The 13,248-nt window shown below is 43.4% G+C and overlaps 1 protein-coding gene across 1 annotated transcript in view; it reads right to left on the bottom strand.

Annotated features, from left to right (window-relative positions):
* The window catches only part of DDX31 (DEAD (Asp-Glu-Ala-Asp) box polypeptide 31), a gene marked incomplete at its 5' end in the record, with an annotated part of 48,096 nt that overhangs the window by 28,284 nt on the left and 6,564 nt on the right, over nucleotides 1–13,248 (bottom strand). The window contains 6 exons of the mRNA XM_009707564.1: nucleotides 1,722–1,772; nucleotides 7,701–7,760; nucleotides 10,440–10,616; nucleotides 10,968–11,203; nucleotides 11,976–12,082; nucleotides 12,474–12,593. Coding sequence (XP_009705866.1) covers nucleotides 1,722–1,772; nucleotides 7,701–7,760; nucleotides 10,440–10,616; nucleotides 10,968–11,203; nucleotides 11,976–12,082; nucleotides 12,474–12,593 — 751 coding nt within the window. The remainder of the gene's footprint in view (nucleotides 1–1,721; nucleotides 1,773–7,700; nucleotides 7,761–10,439; nucleotides 10,617–10,967; nucleotides 11,204–11,975; nucleotides 12,083–12,473; nucleotides 12,594–13,248) is intronic.

A 13,248-nucleotide genomic window follows, 5' to 3' on the forward strand; every position in this document is an offset into this window, starting at 1 on the left:
CCCCCCCCCCCCCCCCCAAAATAAAATCTCAGTCTCACAAAGACCTCAAACCAAACAATCCCCATGACTGCCCATACAGAGTGGGATGCTGTCTGCTCTACATTTGGGAGAAAAGCCATAAAATACAAGATGATGGATTCAAACTTGGAGTTGGACTAAATTGCTTTGTTTTGATTACAGCAAAACATAGCTGGTTACTGGGCAGAAGAAATCTAAGAGAGATGAGGCAGTAAGTGCTTTCAGTAGCACATGATACAGGTAACAATTGTCTTGCCATGTACAACTATCAAGCACTATGAAAATGTTGCTTAGAATCCCTCCTAATATATCCATACCTCTCATTTACTTCACTGGGAATCAGAACTGCCCAGCCATTTCCAAGATCTGATAAAAGGTGACATATTTCCCTCCCTTTGACCTCCCCCTATTCTTCCCCCCCCCTCTTTCCTGGAAAAATGAACAGGCACAGAGCTACTGCTCAGAAATGAGCCCTCAGCAGTTTAACTGGAAAAAGCCCAACAACCAAAGCCCACTCTAGTGTTTATACCTGTGCCCTCTGGCAAAGTTTCTAGTGGCTAGAGGTGTGAGTAAGATGCTGTGAGCAATCTAATTGCTCCCTGCAGGTCCTTGCTCTTGGACACAGCTCTCAGGACAGCTGAGATTTCGCCTTCTGGACACACAGAAGTCTCCCAGGGCTTTAGATAATTTGCACTGCGTTCTAACACTGGCAACTATATCTTTGGTTAAATTATATTAATACACAGATCTGGGAATTAAAGATTTCACTTCCCCAGCCTTCTCCAACTAGCTAGCTGCTACAAAATCTCTCTTTTTTAAAAACACAAAATTAAAATCAAATTTGTTACCAGAAGGGATGAGGTAGAAATTAAAAAGCTTTGTTGAGGCTCTGTGCCTTGTTCTTTTTACCCAAGTGTCACTTGATACACGAGAATCTCTGGATCAGTTTTTCCTCAATTCAACTAACCTTTTTTTAATTATAAATCTTTTATAAAAATGAAATCTGCCTCTTGCTCTCAGATTCCTCTTTGAAATGACAGGTTGCTATTTTTAAGGTTCAATCCATCTCCCTTAGTTTCTATTTTTTTTTCAAAGACAGTATTTCTGTCAACAACAATGCAGGAGTGTTGGGTTTTTGGTATTGGTTTTTTTTTCAGGGAAAATCTGAACTATGCAGTTCCACTGAAAGCTGAATGCTTACCGCTACCCAGCCCCAGCCCCAATCCAGCAAAGCCTCATTTGAAACATTCAGGTCATTGCACAGATACTATTGGGCTACTCAATGTTCAACACTAGGATTTCACTTAAAATCCTCATGGAACTGCCTCCCCAGCAAGCTCAGAAAAATAGAAACACAGAACTGCAAGAGAGATGGCCAGTGCTTCACAAGATTTGGCTTCCTGTGGGGGGAAACAAAGGGTGCTTCCTCCCAGCCAGTGGAATATTACTACACAGCTGATAACACTGGAGTTATTGAAGGGGAAAACAGCCTGTCAAAACCAAAGATATGATAGCAATGCTGTATCCTAGCAAAACCTTGAGTCCCAGTCCTGCAGTCAGGAACATGTGGGTCTCCCACACCTGTAGGCATTAGCACAAAGACCAGCAAATGGCAAGAAGAGGGTCTGGACTGGAAAGGGATTTCATCTGAGCAAGGCTGCACTTAATACATACGTACACACATACATACACAGCAAACCTACCTGTACTATCCATGTAACTTGAGGCAGGTCTAGTCCACGTGCCGCAACATCCTTTAAAATTAATAAGGAAATTACGTTAGTAAAAATGCTTTGAAGATATCAGCAAAGAAAGAACTCTTCCGGGATGGCAATTATGCCAGGAAACAAGTGGCTATGCAAGCACGACTTTTCTGTACCTTGTTTGGGAAGAGATGGACTGAAGGTCAGAAATAATGTTCAGGGTTTAAAACACAAGGAATACTGTTAACAGACTAATACAATAAAAAATAATCCACTACTACGGCCGAAAGCCTGGAGGATATGTCAGGAGAGTGGTGTTGAATTTCAGCAGTCCACTACAGCCCCTTTACATTATATCTGAGAGAATCAACTGTCTTAATGGCAGTGATACCTTTGGTTCTCCAGTTTGTTCCATTGATGAAAACAGATCTGCTTGTAGGCACCTACTACCCAAATACCAAGAGAAGCAGAACTAAATCTCTCGAAGGTAACACTATTTCTGAGCACACCTTTCTCCACAGCAACCCCAAGAACTAAAACCAGGCTGCTAATGATGAAAAGGAAAATGGCCACAAAGGAAATGGTCAAGGATCCTAGGCCTTGAGTGGAATGTCCAAAGATGCACTGATCTCCACCTACAAATAATCAGTTGTTTCGTAGGTGATGGTCTGGAGTTGAAGAGCAGAACAGTTGCAGGTCACCTGGCCCTACAATAAAAGGCCAACAAACAATTTAGCAGAATCTGCAGGAAGCTGGAGTACAGCTCGAGGAGAGGGGACTTAGCTATCCATTAGACTTTCACCAGTCTGGCTCTGATTTGGAGAAACAAAACTCAGCCCCAAAGAAAAGAGTCTGAATCTGCCCTCAGGAGTGTTAATTTGATGTGCCAGCTGGTGACAAAACCCGTCAACTTGGAGGAGGATTTGAATGAGACCCTTTAGTTATCCAGAGCCGGTATAGCTCAAAAACCATACCCTTTCAAAGAGAAAAGAGAGTTTAAATACTGTTCAAAACGGAGAGAGTGCAAACACGTTTCAATCTCCCTTCTTGATTTTCTATTCATTAGTAATGTCCTCACATACTCCTTAGATTTTACATTCACCACGCGCAATAGCAGAGCAGGTGTGCAGATTTAACTCTGTTAGGAAATGTTTTGGAACACATGTATCTTTTAGCTAGTTGCAAGATAGAATATATTAAGAACGTAAGCAGGAGCTTAATGTACTAAAAATGTGTCAGCCACCCACTGAAGTGTTTTCATGCAACTCCCACACACGTTAAAAGACTAGGAAGCTGATGTTTTGGCAGCAAAGGCCTTCCCATAAGCACTAGCCAGGTTGCTTTGTGGCTCCAACTGCAGTAAAAGAGGAGACACTTTCCACAGCGCCCACTCTGAAATAAAATACACTTTCGCTCCAACACGCTCATTAAGAAATGACTTGTTCCCAGAGTCAGAATGAACAGATGTACAAAAAGCCATTTAAAGGAGGTTGGAGAAAATAAATCAAGAGAAGTCGGGGAACATGTACAGCAGTTACCAGGATAACAAGATTATAAACTCTAAAGCACGATCAGACAGGAGAGCTGACATCTGATTCGGATCTGGCTGGCTCTGTTATATACTTCCATGCTGACAAGTCTTTGGTCTTTTCCTATACTGTGCTCTTTCTCACACCCAGTAGTCTAGGAAAGGCTGTGTTTGATGAGAGGGCTCTGACCTTGGAACAGGGTCAGTTCACTCAAAATAAACACATAGCCAAGCTGTCCTGTGGTCATGGGCAGGCACCTCCAACACGGGGAGGAGAAGTAGACGGCAGGGGCAGGAGCCATCCCTCTCGTCCATCAGGATTCTTTCCCTCCTCTTCCAAGATACCTTTTCTCAACACCTCTGGCTGGGAAACTACTGCCGCAGGCAGTATTGTTCTCAGGCGCGTTTGTCAAAGCAAGCAGGAAAGTTGAAAAGGTTAACCAAAAGCCTAACGAACAGCAATAGGACAACATTCTAGGAGGAGGCTCTCTCCCATCATCAGCCTTGTATTCACTATTGCTTTCACAATGCCACCAACTCCACTCAGCTGTTACTGACACATATCAGCAGCTATTCTCCTGGGGTTTAACTTGGCTTTCTTTCAGAAGTGTCTTGGGATTTATTGGTAATTGGAGTGTTTTGCAAATTCTCAAAGATTTCTCAGTATCAGTCCACCTGTATCTCCTGTAGCTCCTTTTCCTCAAAGACCCTAGTAGACAGCAGCACGGTAGAACTAGGGTAAAAAGTTTGAGTTGATTTGCTTTCCTTTGCTGGCAGAGGCCATGAGCTTCCTGCTTCTCAGATCCTTAGAAAAATACTTGTGGGTCACCTTACCAGGAAAGAGAACACAGCTCAAGCAACAATTATCCAGTTTTACGAACACTACACTTATTCCACACACAGCAGCACTAACCTGCTGCCAGTGCTCTTCCAAGAAGCCCAATAGATTCCCAGTGAACTACTCTCCTGTCTTTTCCACTGCCCCAGACAGCATTCCCTTTTCCATTCATGACCTCACACCACCATTCCTTAATAACGGGGAAATCAAGAATAGGTCACTGCTGATTCCTTTCAATGGGCAATGGAAGGGAGAATTAAGTGACCATCTCACAGGAGCAAGGAGATATAATCTACACCAGTGCAATCTTAAAGAAAACCCAGATGCCAAGTCACCACAATAATCTGTAGCCGTAACCAGTTCCTACCCCGATCCCAAGTGCAAGCCACAGAATGGCACAGCATCAAGGTCCAATCCACCTGAGGACCCCCAGAAATGTTGAAATTTCTGCTTCTAACAATTGATGTTACCAGCCTGTGCCTATGGTGGTGGGGTACAAGGGGTGGGTGCAAGGGAATGGAAGGCAAAAAGGTCATACTAAAAGTGAGTCATATCGCTGCAGAAGATCAGAACCAACAGAGCCACAAAAGTTTTGCAAGGGCCTTGGTTTGCTCAGTGCCTCTCACACAATCTAATTAGGGCAAAGGAAATTGCTAAAGTTGCTTTTGAAAGACACTCAATGGTGAGGTCTTGAAGGCCCTGAGCTTGACAATTGGCTGCCTACATGAGGCCTAGAAGTACAGATGGAAGGCAGCTTGCTCAGGTGCCAGGCTGTCAGTTGGATTAAAATGACTCATTTATTTACCAAAGAACCTCACAAAGTGCTTTAGCTAACAGGCAGAGAGGGCCTAACGGCTCTCCAAGCTGGGGAAGAAGCTCTCGCGCCTTCCCGGCCTGCCAAAAGTCATTACTGCCGAGTGTGGAAAGCCATCAGCAGGGTAGAGACCCCCGTCGGCAGGGTGACAGATTGGGCTGCGTAATCAGAGGAGGAAGGAGAGAGCACAGAAGCTGTCAGAGGCGAAAGCTCTTGGCTGGGGCCGCCAGAAAACTGGCAAGATGAGTTAGCGTGACTGAGTAAACAGCAAACAATCTCCAAATGATCTTTCCTCTCTCTCTGGAAGAGATGAACTTGTTTAAAAGGCACATCCCAAAGGAAGCCGCAAAGAACTTCAGTGAAGGAGAGAGAAATAAATCTGGATGAAACCCTCTGAGATACACGGCCCTTCTTTATTTTCTTGTCTGCCAGCTTATATTGTCTGGCAAAAATATTTTATGCAATATATTAATATACATATGACATAGAGCAAATTAATAAAAGAAACAGCAGGTCCCATTGCTTACTAGAGCGGAAAGATGGGTGGAGAACATGGCATAAGGGACAAGGGAAGGACGGCAACATTATCTGTGTTGCTCTTTTGTGAGCCAGATTTCAAAATTTTGTGGGCACAAAATGTGATTTGCAGTGAAAAGAACAGAACCACCTTTCTGCAAAACATTTTTGCTGATATGAAGAAAAGTGTCAGAAAAAGCAATGCCCTCAGAGGCAGGAGGTGGTCACAGTGCCTGGCTGCCCTTTGGACATCTGCGTTGGGGAGGCACCTGTAATGTGGGACTAGTGCAAAGTGTATCTCTATATTAAGGTGTCCATATGGTCCCCATTACTGTGGTAACAGGCCACCTCCTGGTTTCAATGCATTTGTCCTCCCAACATCTCTGTAAGATAGAACAGTGCTACTATCCCCATTTTACAGATGGGGAGCTGAAGCACAGAGAGATTTTGGACTCGGACACACAACTTACTGTGCTCTAACGTGCTAACCATGTGCCAGCTGAGCCACAGTAACTGTAACTGTCAGGATTTGCATCCCTGCCTTGCAGTAAATGCAAAGCAGCTTAGATTGAAACAAAGGAATTGATTACCTTGAATGCATTACCTTGCACTACCCTCTTCACGGCAATCTAGGTTAATTCACATTACCTCCCATTTATGACAGGTCAGGAACAAACTCACAACTATCGCTGCTCAGCTGACATATCTACTTGCCTTGTCATCACAATTCCACATCCACTTGTATGGAGTCTGTGGCATGGCAGGAAATCAAACCACATCTCCAGTCTCTCAAGAGGGGTATCCCATCCACTGGGACTTCTTTATCCAACTTAACTCTTCTTCCTACCCTGTCAACAGCCGTACATTTCCTGGCAGATTTTTCCTGCCGCAAGCTGCATTTCCCTTTCAAACAGTTTCACCCAGGAACCAATATGCCAGTGATTGCAATGATTCTGCTTTCTCTTTGTCTAAAATTGAGCATTCACTGTCTTTCCAAACTAATTAAACTGAAATTTCAGTAACAAGACCTGTTCCTGAAATTTCTCATTTATAGACAGCACATGCATGAAGGATAACAAAGTTTAGTTATTTATTATTTAGAATTTACCAAACACTTTTTATCTCCAAAACACAATCTACACCACAGAATGACTGAAGCTTTGCTATACTCCTCCGTTGAAATACCTAAGTATTACCTCCATACTTATTAAGTATTACAGGAAAACCAAGTTATAGTTACACTTATGCATTGCAAAGATGTATTTTGACCTTGATCAAATCATTGAAAGGTTGTACACACAAGCAGGACCAAGACTAGCATGTAACAAGTACAATTTTACAGGCGATACACTATGTAAAACAAACACACCTATATACATGGCAGTCCTAGTTTGAATTGCAGGCATAAAAATAAGATAAAATTCAGGCCCCGCTCTCTGAAAAAAATTGCAACTAGTTTCCTTTAAGAATCATGTGCTGCAAGAACAGGAGTCATTTCAGAGCTGGAGAGGGTTTCTCAGCTCTAATTACTCCCGATCGCTGTAATTTACAAGTTTGCGGTGGGTAGAAATCGCCAAGATTCACACATTTTCAGATCAACAGCTGCCACTATTAGAGAGCAAATCGTGCAGCCTTCTGCACCACTGCAGCAGGCTATCTGTGGCACCGACAGGTCAGAAACGAGAAGTGGAAGGTGCCACCATAACACAAGGGTGCCAGCAAACTTCAGTAAAGAACAAGAGTTTCTCCCTCAGCAGCCTTGAAGGAAGCTTGAAGGGCAAAGCACGGAGAGCAGCAGAGCATGTGCATTTCCAATGACACCATTCTCTGGTTGGGTTTCCCTTTGATCCCTGCAGGTTTTTGTTTTTAACCCTGGGGTAGTCATTAAGATGGGAAATATCACATTACATGCAATTCACCTGGCAGTTATGGGGCATACTACAAATTAGGACTGCATTCTACCGACTGCATGCAGAGGGCAAGGTTCCAGCTTCAAATGAACAGATTTTTCCAGACATAAGACTATGCAAAATACTTAGAGGCCTCTCGTATAAGACGTACACTTTTTCTGTATACAGTACCTTGCAGCAAAAGATCATATAACAGTTTGCAAAGAGGGCACCAGTCCTTATTTAACATGTGAGATGCAGAAAAAGGAGATGACTTTCCTCAAGGTCAGACAGTGAGCTGGAATTACAGCTCAGTGCCAAATTCTCTGTTCTACCATTAGATATCAGACAGGCCCATTAGCGTGGAGCTGCAAAGGGACTCTACGTGACTTACAGTGCAAAGCAAGATGCCGGTCTTGGATTTTAGGAACTCCTGGAAGACCTCTGTTCTTTCCTAGGGGATTGAAACAGAAAAATGAAAAGAGTGCTTATGCACATTACAATCAAACATAAAGCAAATTAGCTAATGTAATAATTTAACAACTATGCCTCATTCACTACATCATATACAGCTTCAAAAGCAAAGGAACTGACTTCACGAGTTCCAGACTCTTCCTACAAATGGAAAAAAAAAAAAAATCAAATCTGTGGCATACAGGCATGGTCCCAGGTAGGAAGGCACAATGTCTGGAGCAAGCCTGAATGCATTTGGTCAAATCAAAGCAGCCAACACCTCCATAGTTTGCACAGAAGCACGGTCTGTGTATGTCAGAAAGCAGTAACTGTTTCACATGGAGAGGGGATCCACAGAAGATTAGGCAGCAGCACCAGAAGCACTGGTATACTTAATGGTAAACACAGGCTTTTGTGAATGCAGGAAAGAGTTAGACATCTTAACTGCTGTCTGTCCAGTCACACGATGGGCAGGATAAGCCCATTTTGTTGACACAGCGATATAATCGCATCACAAGGTATCAGCCTCACCACGTGCCCAATGGGGCATGCAGACAGTTGCTGGACTGACTGTGTAATAATTAACTATCGGGGATGCTCAGCTGCACAGTTGCTCACGTGAACTGTTGTGGAATAAGTCTTCAAAGTAACAGGACAGGAGAGATGAGACCTTGGTCAGAAACCCCTGCCCAAGGGGGCAAGGCGCAGGACTCCTGGGCCCTGCAGGCAGCTACTACAGAGCTCCCAGGGCACCCTCCCATGGCCTTCCCACCAGAAAAGGCCTCGTACTCACGAGGGCCACCAACAGGGCTGCCAACACTGGAATGGAGGTCGTTCCTTCCTACAAGTGTCACAGGCAGGTGCTCCCCAGCCTTGTCCTCATCCTTGGTCTGCACCAGAAGAATTCCTGCAACCTCCACTTCTAAATCGAGCTCAGGCTCCCAGGCAGGGCTGTCGGCAGCCCCCAGATCCCAAATTACCCCACCAGCGGTCTTTGAGCCATCGAGCCCCAGAACTGCAGAAACCCACCAGTACGGCTCCTCACGTACCTTCAAAAGTCCCAAAACCTTCCTAAGCACACTCCAGTTAGTTTAACTAACTACTTTGGGGGTGTTTTTTTCTTTACAAAAGCAACAGAACCTGATTCTCCAACCCACATTAGTTCACAATGATATTTGCCATCACACAAGGCAATCTCTGAGCACTAGTAAGCAAAGTCCTCAGTAGCATTTGGTCTTCGTTTGGCAGTACCACCTATCCACCTACACTCCCTCTCCTTAGCTGTGGGAAACAACTGCGCACACACACACTCCCTTGATCTGATCCCATTTACTCTTTTCCTTTTCAGAGCCCGGGCTGTCTCTGGCCTCAGAAACACCATACCTGTTTCCTTCCTGCCCCTTTTGTGTCCTCCTTCCAAAATATCCTTGTTTCCATGTTTCAAGCCTTCCTCCTCAGAGTTCTAGCTAGAAGCTAAGTGAATGTCCTGTTATGTTGATGATATAGAAGAAATCTTACACACATGACTCCCAGCTAGAGGTACTGTTCTAGGAAAGAAGGGAAACTTGGGCCTTGCCGACACACTGAACCCTCTGCTGACAAAAATTAAAGAAGAGAACACGCTGTATCTTGTTGACAATGACAGCAGCCGTGCTCAGCAGTACCATATGGGATCCACAATTTAGCTCCATTAATGCTCTTAATTTGAAGACATCAAGCACTAATTACACACTGGGTACTAAAAAGGCAAAACCCTTCCCCTGGTGCCAGCTACTTAGTGGTGTTCTGTTGGCTTAACAGCTGGTCAGGGTAGAGTTGGGCCAGACCAGGCCTGCTCACTTGCTCAGGCAAGCAGGTTGAGGAAAGGCCAGACTGCAGGGACAGGAAAGCACATGTTTCTGGTCTCCACAGGATGGGAATGAGTGAGAAAAACAATGGCTCTTCACCTCTTGCTTCATCAGAAGAGCTCTATTCATTTACCATCTCTGCTGTGCAGCTCAGAGTAGAGCGGTACCTCTTTCCATCACAGACCAAAGACAGGATCAGGGGCTGCACTTTCAAGGGAGGTCCCTCAGCTATTGAGAGAAACACTGCAGTGACAGTTCATTTGAAACTCTCTTCTCCTGGCCTCTCAGGCCTCTACAGCAAGCTCCAATCTCATCACCCAGGCCTATCTGGCTAAAACCTAGACTTGTTTGGGGGTAACCACTGTTATATTGCTATTATTCTATACCAGGGAAAAGAGCAGTCCGTCAAAACACTGTTCTTCAAAACCAAGCTGCTCAATCCTCATCTAATGGGGGCAGCTTATTGGGTAGTAATGTTTTGGGGCTTGGATGAGGTTTTACTTTAGCATTAAAAGTCTGTCTTGACTGCATGAGAAAGAACCACGGATACATAAATGGTTTAAGTGCACCCCCTGGGAATACAGAATGGCTGCCTCAGCCTGCTGAAATAACACCTCTTGCTTCTTCAGCTGTGTTTTTCAGATATAGCTACCAAGGTACCTTCCAGAAGTGGGACAATATTCTTATTCTCATTAGCAGATGGAAGAGTGAGGCCCCTAGAGGTGAAATGACTCTCTGTCCTCTCTTCTGCCCCCCTCCCCAAAATAACCACATAATAAATCATAACGACTACAGAGTAAAACTGTGTATCCTGACATTTTGAGAATGCTTACTTCCTGCTCCATGTTGCCGTGCAGTCGTAGAAACTGTAAGCATGCAGAGGAGACAGATGAACCTTCAGGTTTTTCTGACTCTAGCTCTCCTGAAAGGACCTTTAGAAGGAGCTCAAAGTGGAATTCCACTTGTTCACAGCTGGAGAAAAAGATGATCATCTTGTGGTGTTTTTCAAACTGCAAGAAAACCAAGAAAATTGCACATGACCATTTCCACAGGCCTCTCAATTCCCTGATTATTGTAAGATCTAGGTGGCTTCCACTTCCAAAGCTATGATTATCTGGGAAAAGATTATGGAGTTTGACACCAAATACTGAGCCCACAAAAGAAACGTGAGTACACGCTGCACAGGTATCTCACTGCTAGCATGAAAGACACAATTGCACCTCAGCTCTCTGGCAGCTCCCTGTACACTAGATGCACTTCAAAGCCCTAGATCTAAACCACGCTATCCTTGACAGAGTAACAGATAAAGGACTTGGAAAGGGCAAAGGGCTACTTAGTAATATAAATGCAAACAATCTCACCTTGCATTTCTCAAGGACAAAAGCTGCTAACGTGACAAGTCTCAATTTGCTGGGGACCATCACGACATACTGCTTGAGCTTCTCCGGAACAGCAAAGTTTTCCTGCCCCACGCAATTTGATGAACTACTGGCTTCTCTATCCATTTGCGATGCTGGTTTGAGCACCTTCTGGATTTCATCTGCTATGGAAATGCTGATGGGATCATTCAAACTGATATCGGCCAGCCGTGTGACTCCTAAATCACAGAAAATGAAAAATACATGAGGTCCAGTCTGGACTGCTGCTGGGGAGGCTGATATGTTCACATTGAAAAAAAAAAACAACACAAACCAAACCAACTAATGCAATTCCAGTAAAAGACAGTGAAGAGCAAGGAACATGAGCCATGCCTCAGACACTGACAGAACACCTCCACAAACTTCAGACTTTTCAGGGTTTAGCCAGCCTTAGTTGCTGTGGACTCCAGCAAAAGCATCACAAGACACTACTTCAGCCAACTGTGCTATTTTACATTACATAAATGCCTTGACCAGATAGAGAGTATTTGGCAGTCCTGTTTTTTAACTGTGTGTGAAAAAAAACCCCAAAACCCAACAGATCTTCACTCTATCAAGACTGCAGGAGTCATAAGGCCTGGCTCAATTCCTGCCTCAGCAACTGACTTCTTGTATGATACTGAGCAAATCACACCAGAGCTGTCCTGTCATTAGCTTCTTGCCTTAATTCTGCATTTGTAAAGTAAGCAAGCAAATCAGTACTTCCCAGGTTCATGGTGACTTTGCTCTGGAATTTGACACACATATGTAAGGACCATGTAAGTATATATACACTGACAGATATTCCAGTAATGAAGGACAAGTGTCATAAGACCAAATAAATCAATAGGCATTATTCCACTTTTGCAAAGTGCTTCAGATTGGGCTTTAATATAATCAGATTCAACCAACTATTTTGCAGTTGTCTGTGCATTATTCAGCTAAAAGAGACACCATCTGTCTATAACCTACCTTCTGTGAGGGTGGCTGAGAGCAGGACATTCTGACGTGTCTCCCTCGAGGCATTTAAAGCATTGAGTATCATGGCTACATCCTTCTCAAAGCCCAGGTCCAGAATCCTACAAAAACAGCAGAGGTGATGAAAGATGCTGTAAGAAGGAATGAGGAGAAAGTCTTAATACTACATGAGCCAAATAGGAATAGGGGAGGTACTAGAGCTGATCAGATCTTTGGCTCATCTAGCTTCATGTTCCATCTTCAACTTTTGCCAGGGTCAGACATGTCAGAAGACACTCTGAGAATCTCTGCAACGAATAACTGTACAATAATCTGTCCAAAGGGGACATTTCTTCCTAATTCCAGACATCTGGTGCTTGGCTGAGGTCACTGAGCATGAACGGCTTAAGATCACACGTGCGTGCTCTCTCTCATTTTTAAAAAAATATGTAGTGAATTATGATGCAGAGGGTATCATTATTATTTTCCATACCTAAATACTTGAAAGTTTACCTGTCTGCTTCATCAATAATCAGCCACTGAGTGCAACGGAAATGAATACACTCTGTGGACTTGATGTGATCAACCAGGCGACCGGGAGTTGAAATGAGGATATTTATCCCTTTACGTAATCTGTTTAAGTTAAAAAACAAAACCAAAACAAAACAAAAAACCCAAAACAACAACAAAAGCAACACAAAAAAGAAAAAAAAAGAAAGGAAAGAAAACATTCAGGTTAGCACTAGTTCTGGAATAGGAAGTCATAGTGAGGGACTGGAACCTACAGAGGAAAAAAATCACGGTCATAGTAAAATTAGCAGGGACAGTACTTTATCACTGATTAAAACCGGAATTTATTCCACAGCTAAATTTTATCCTTGATCATCATTGATACTGAGTCATAAGGACAGGGTGGAAAGAAATATTAATAATATTAAAAAAAATCTAAACCACCCAAGCTAGGTATTCTTTTCTAATTGAGCACTTTTTTTACTGTCAAGAGTAAATTTCTTTTTGTGCATGCTTATATAGAGAGAAATGAAAATTCCATTTTGGATTACCAGCTTACAATTCAATTCCTGAAAAGGGAAAAGAAAGATATTTTTAACACCAGGAAATCTCTTCTCCAGAAAGCAATTTCCCCCATAACAAATACAGCACTTGGTAAGCAAATATAGCTGTTTGTCAGAAGAGAAAAAAATATACTGACACAAGAGATCATCTTCTTAGAAGGCTCATCAACATTTTAGAATCAGATCCAACTGGGGGAAGTGAATACTTCCTGGTG

This window comes from Cariama cristata, unplaced genomic scaffold (assembly GCF_000690535.1).
Source record: "Cariama cristata isolate BGI_N322 unplaced genomic scaffold, ASM69053v1 scaffold16779, whole genome shotgun sequence".
NCBI classification, from domain to species: Eukaryota; Metazoa; Chordata; class Aves; order Cariamiformes; family Cariamidae; genus Cariama; species Cariama cristata.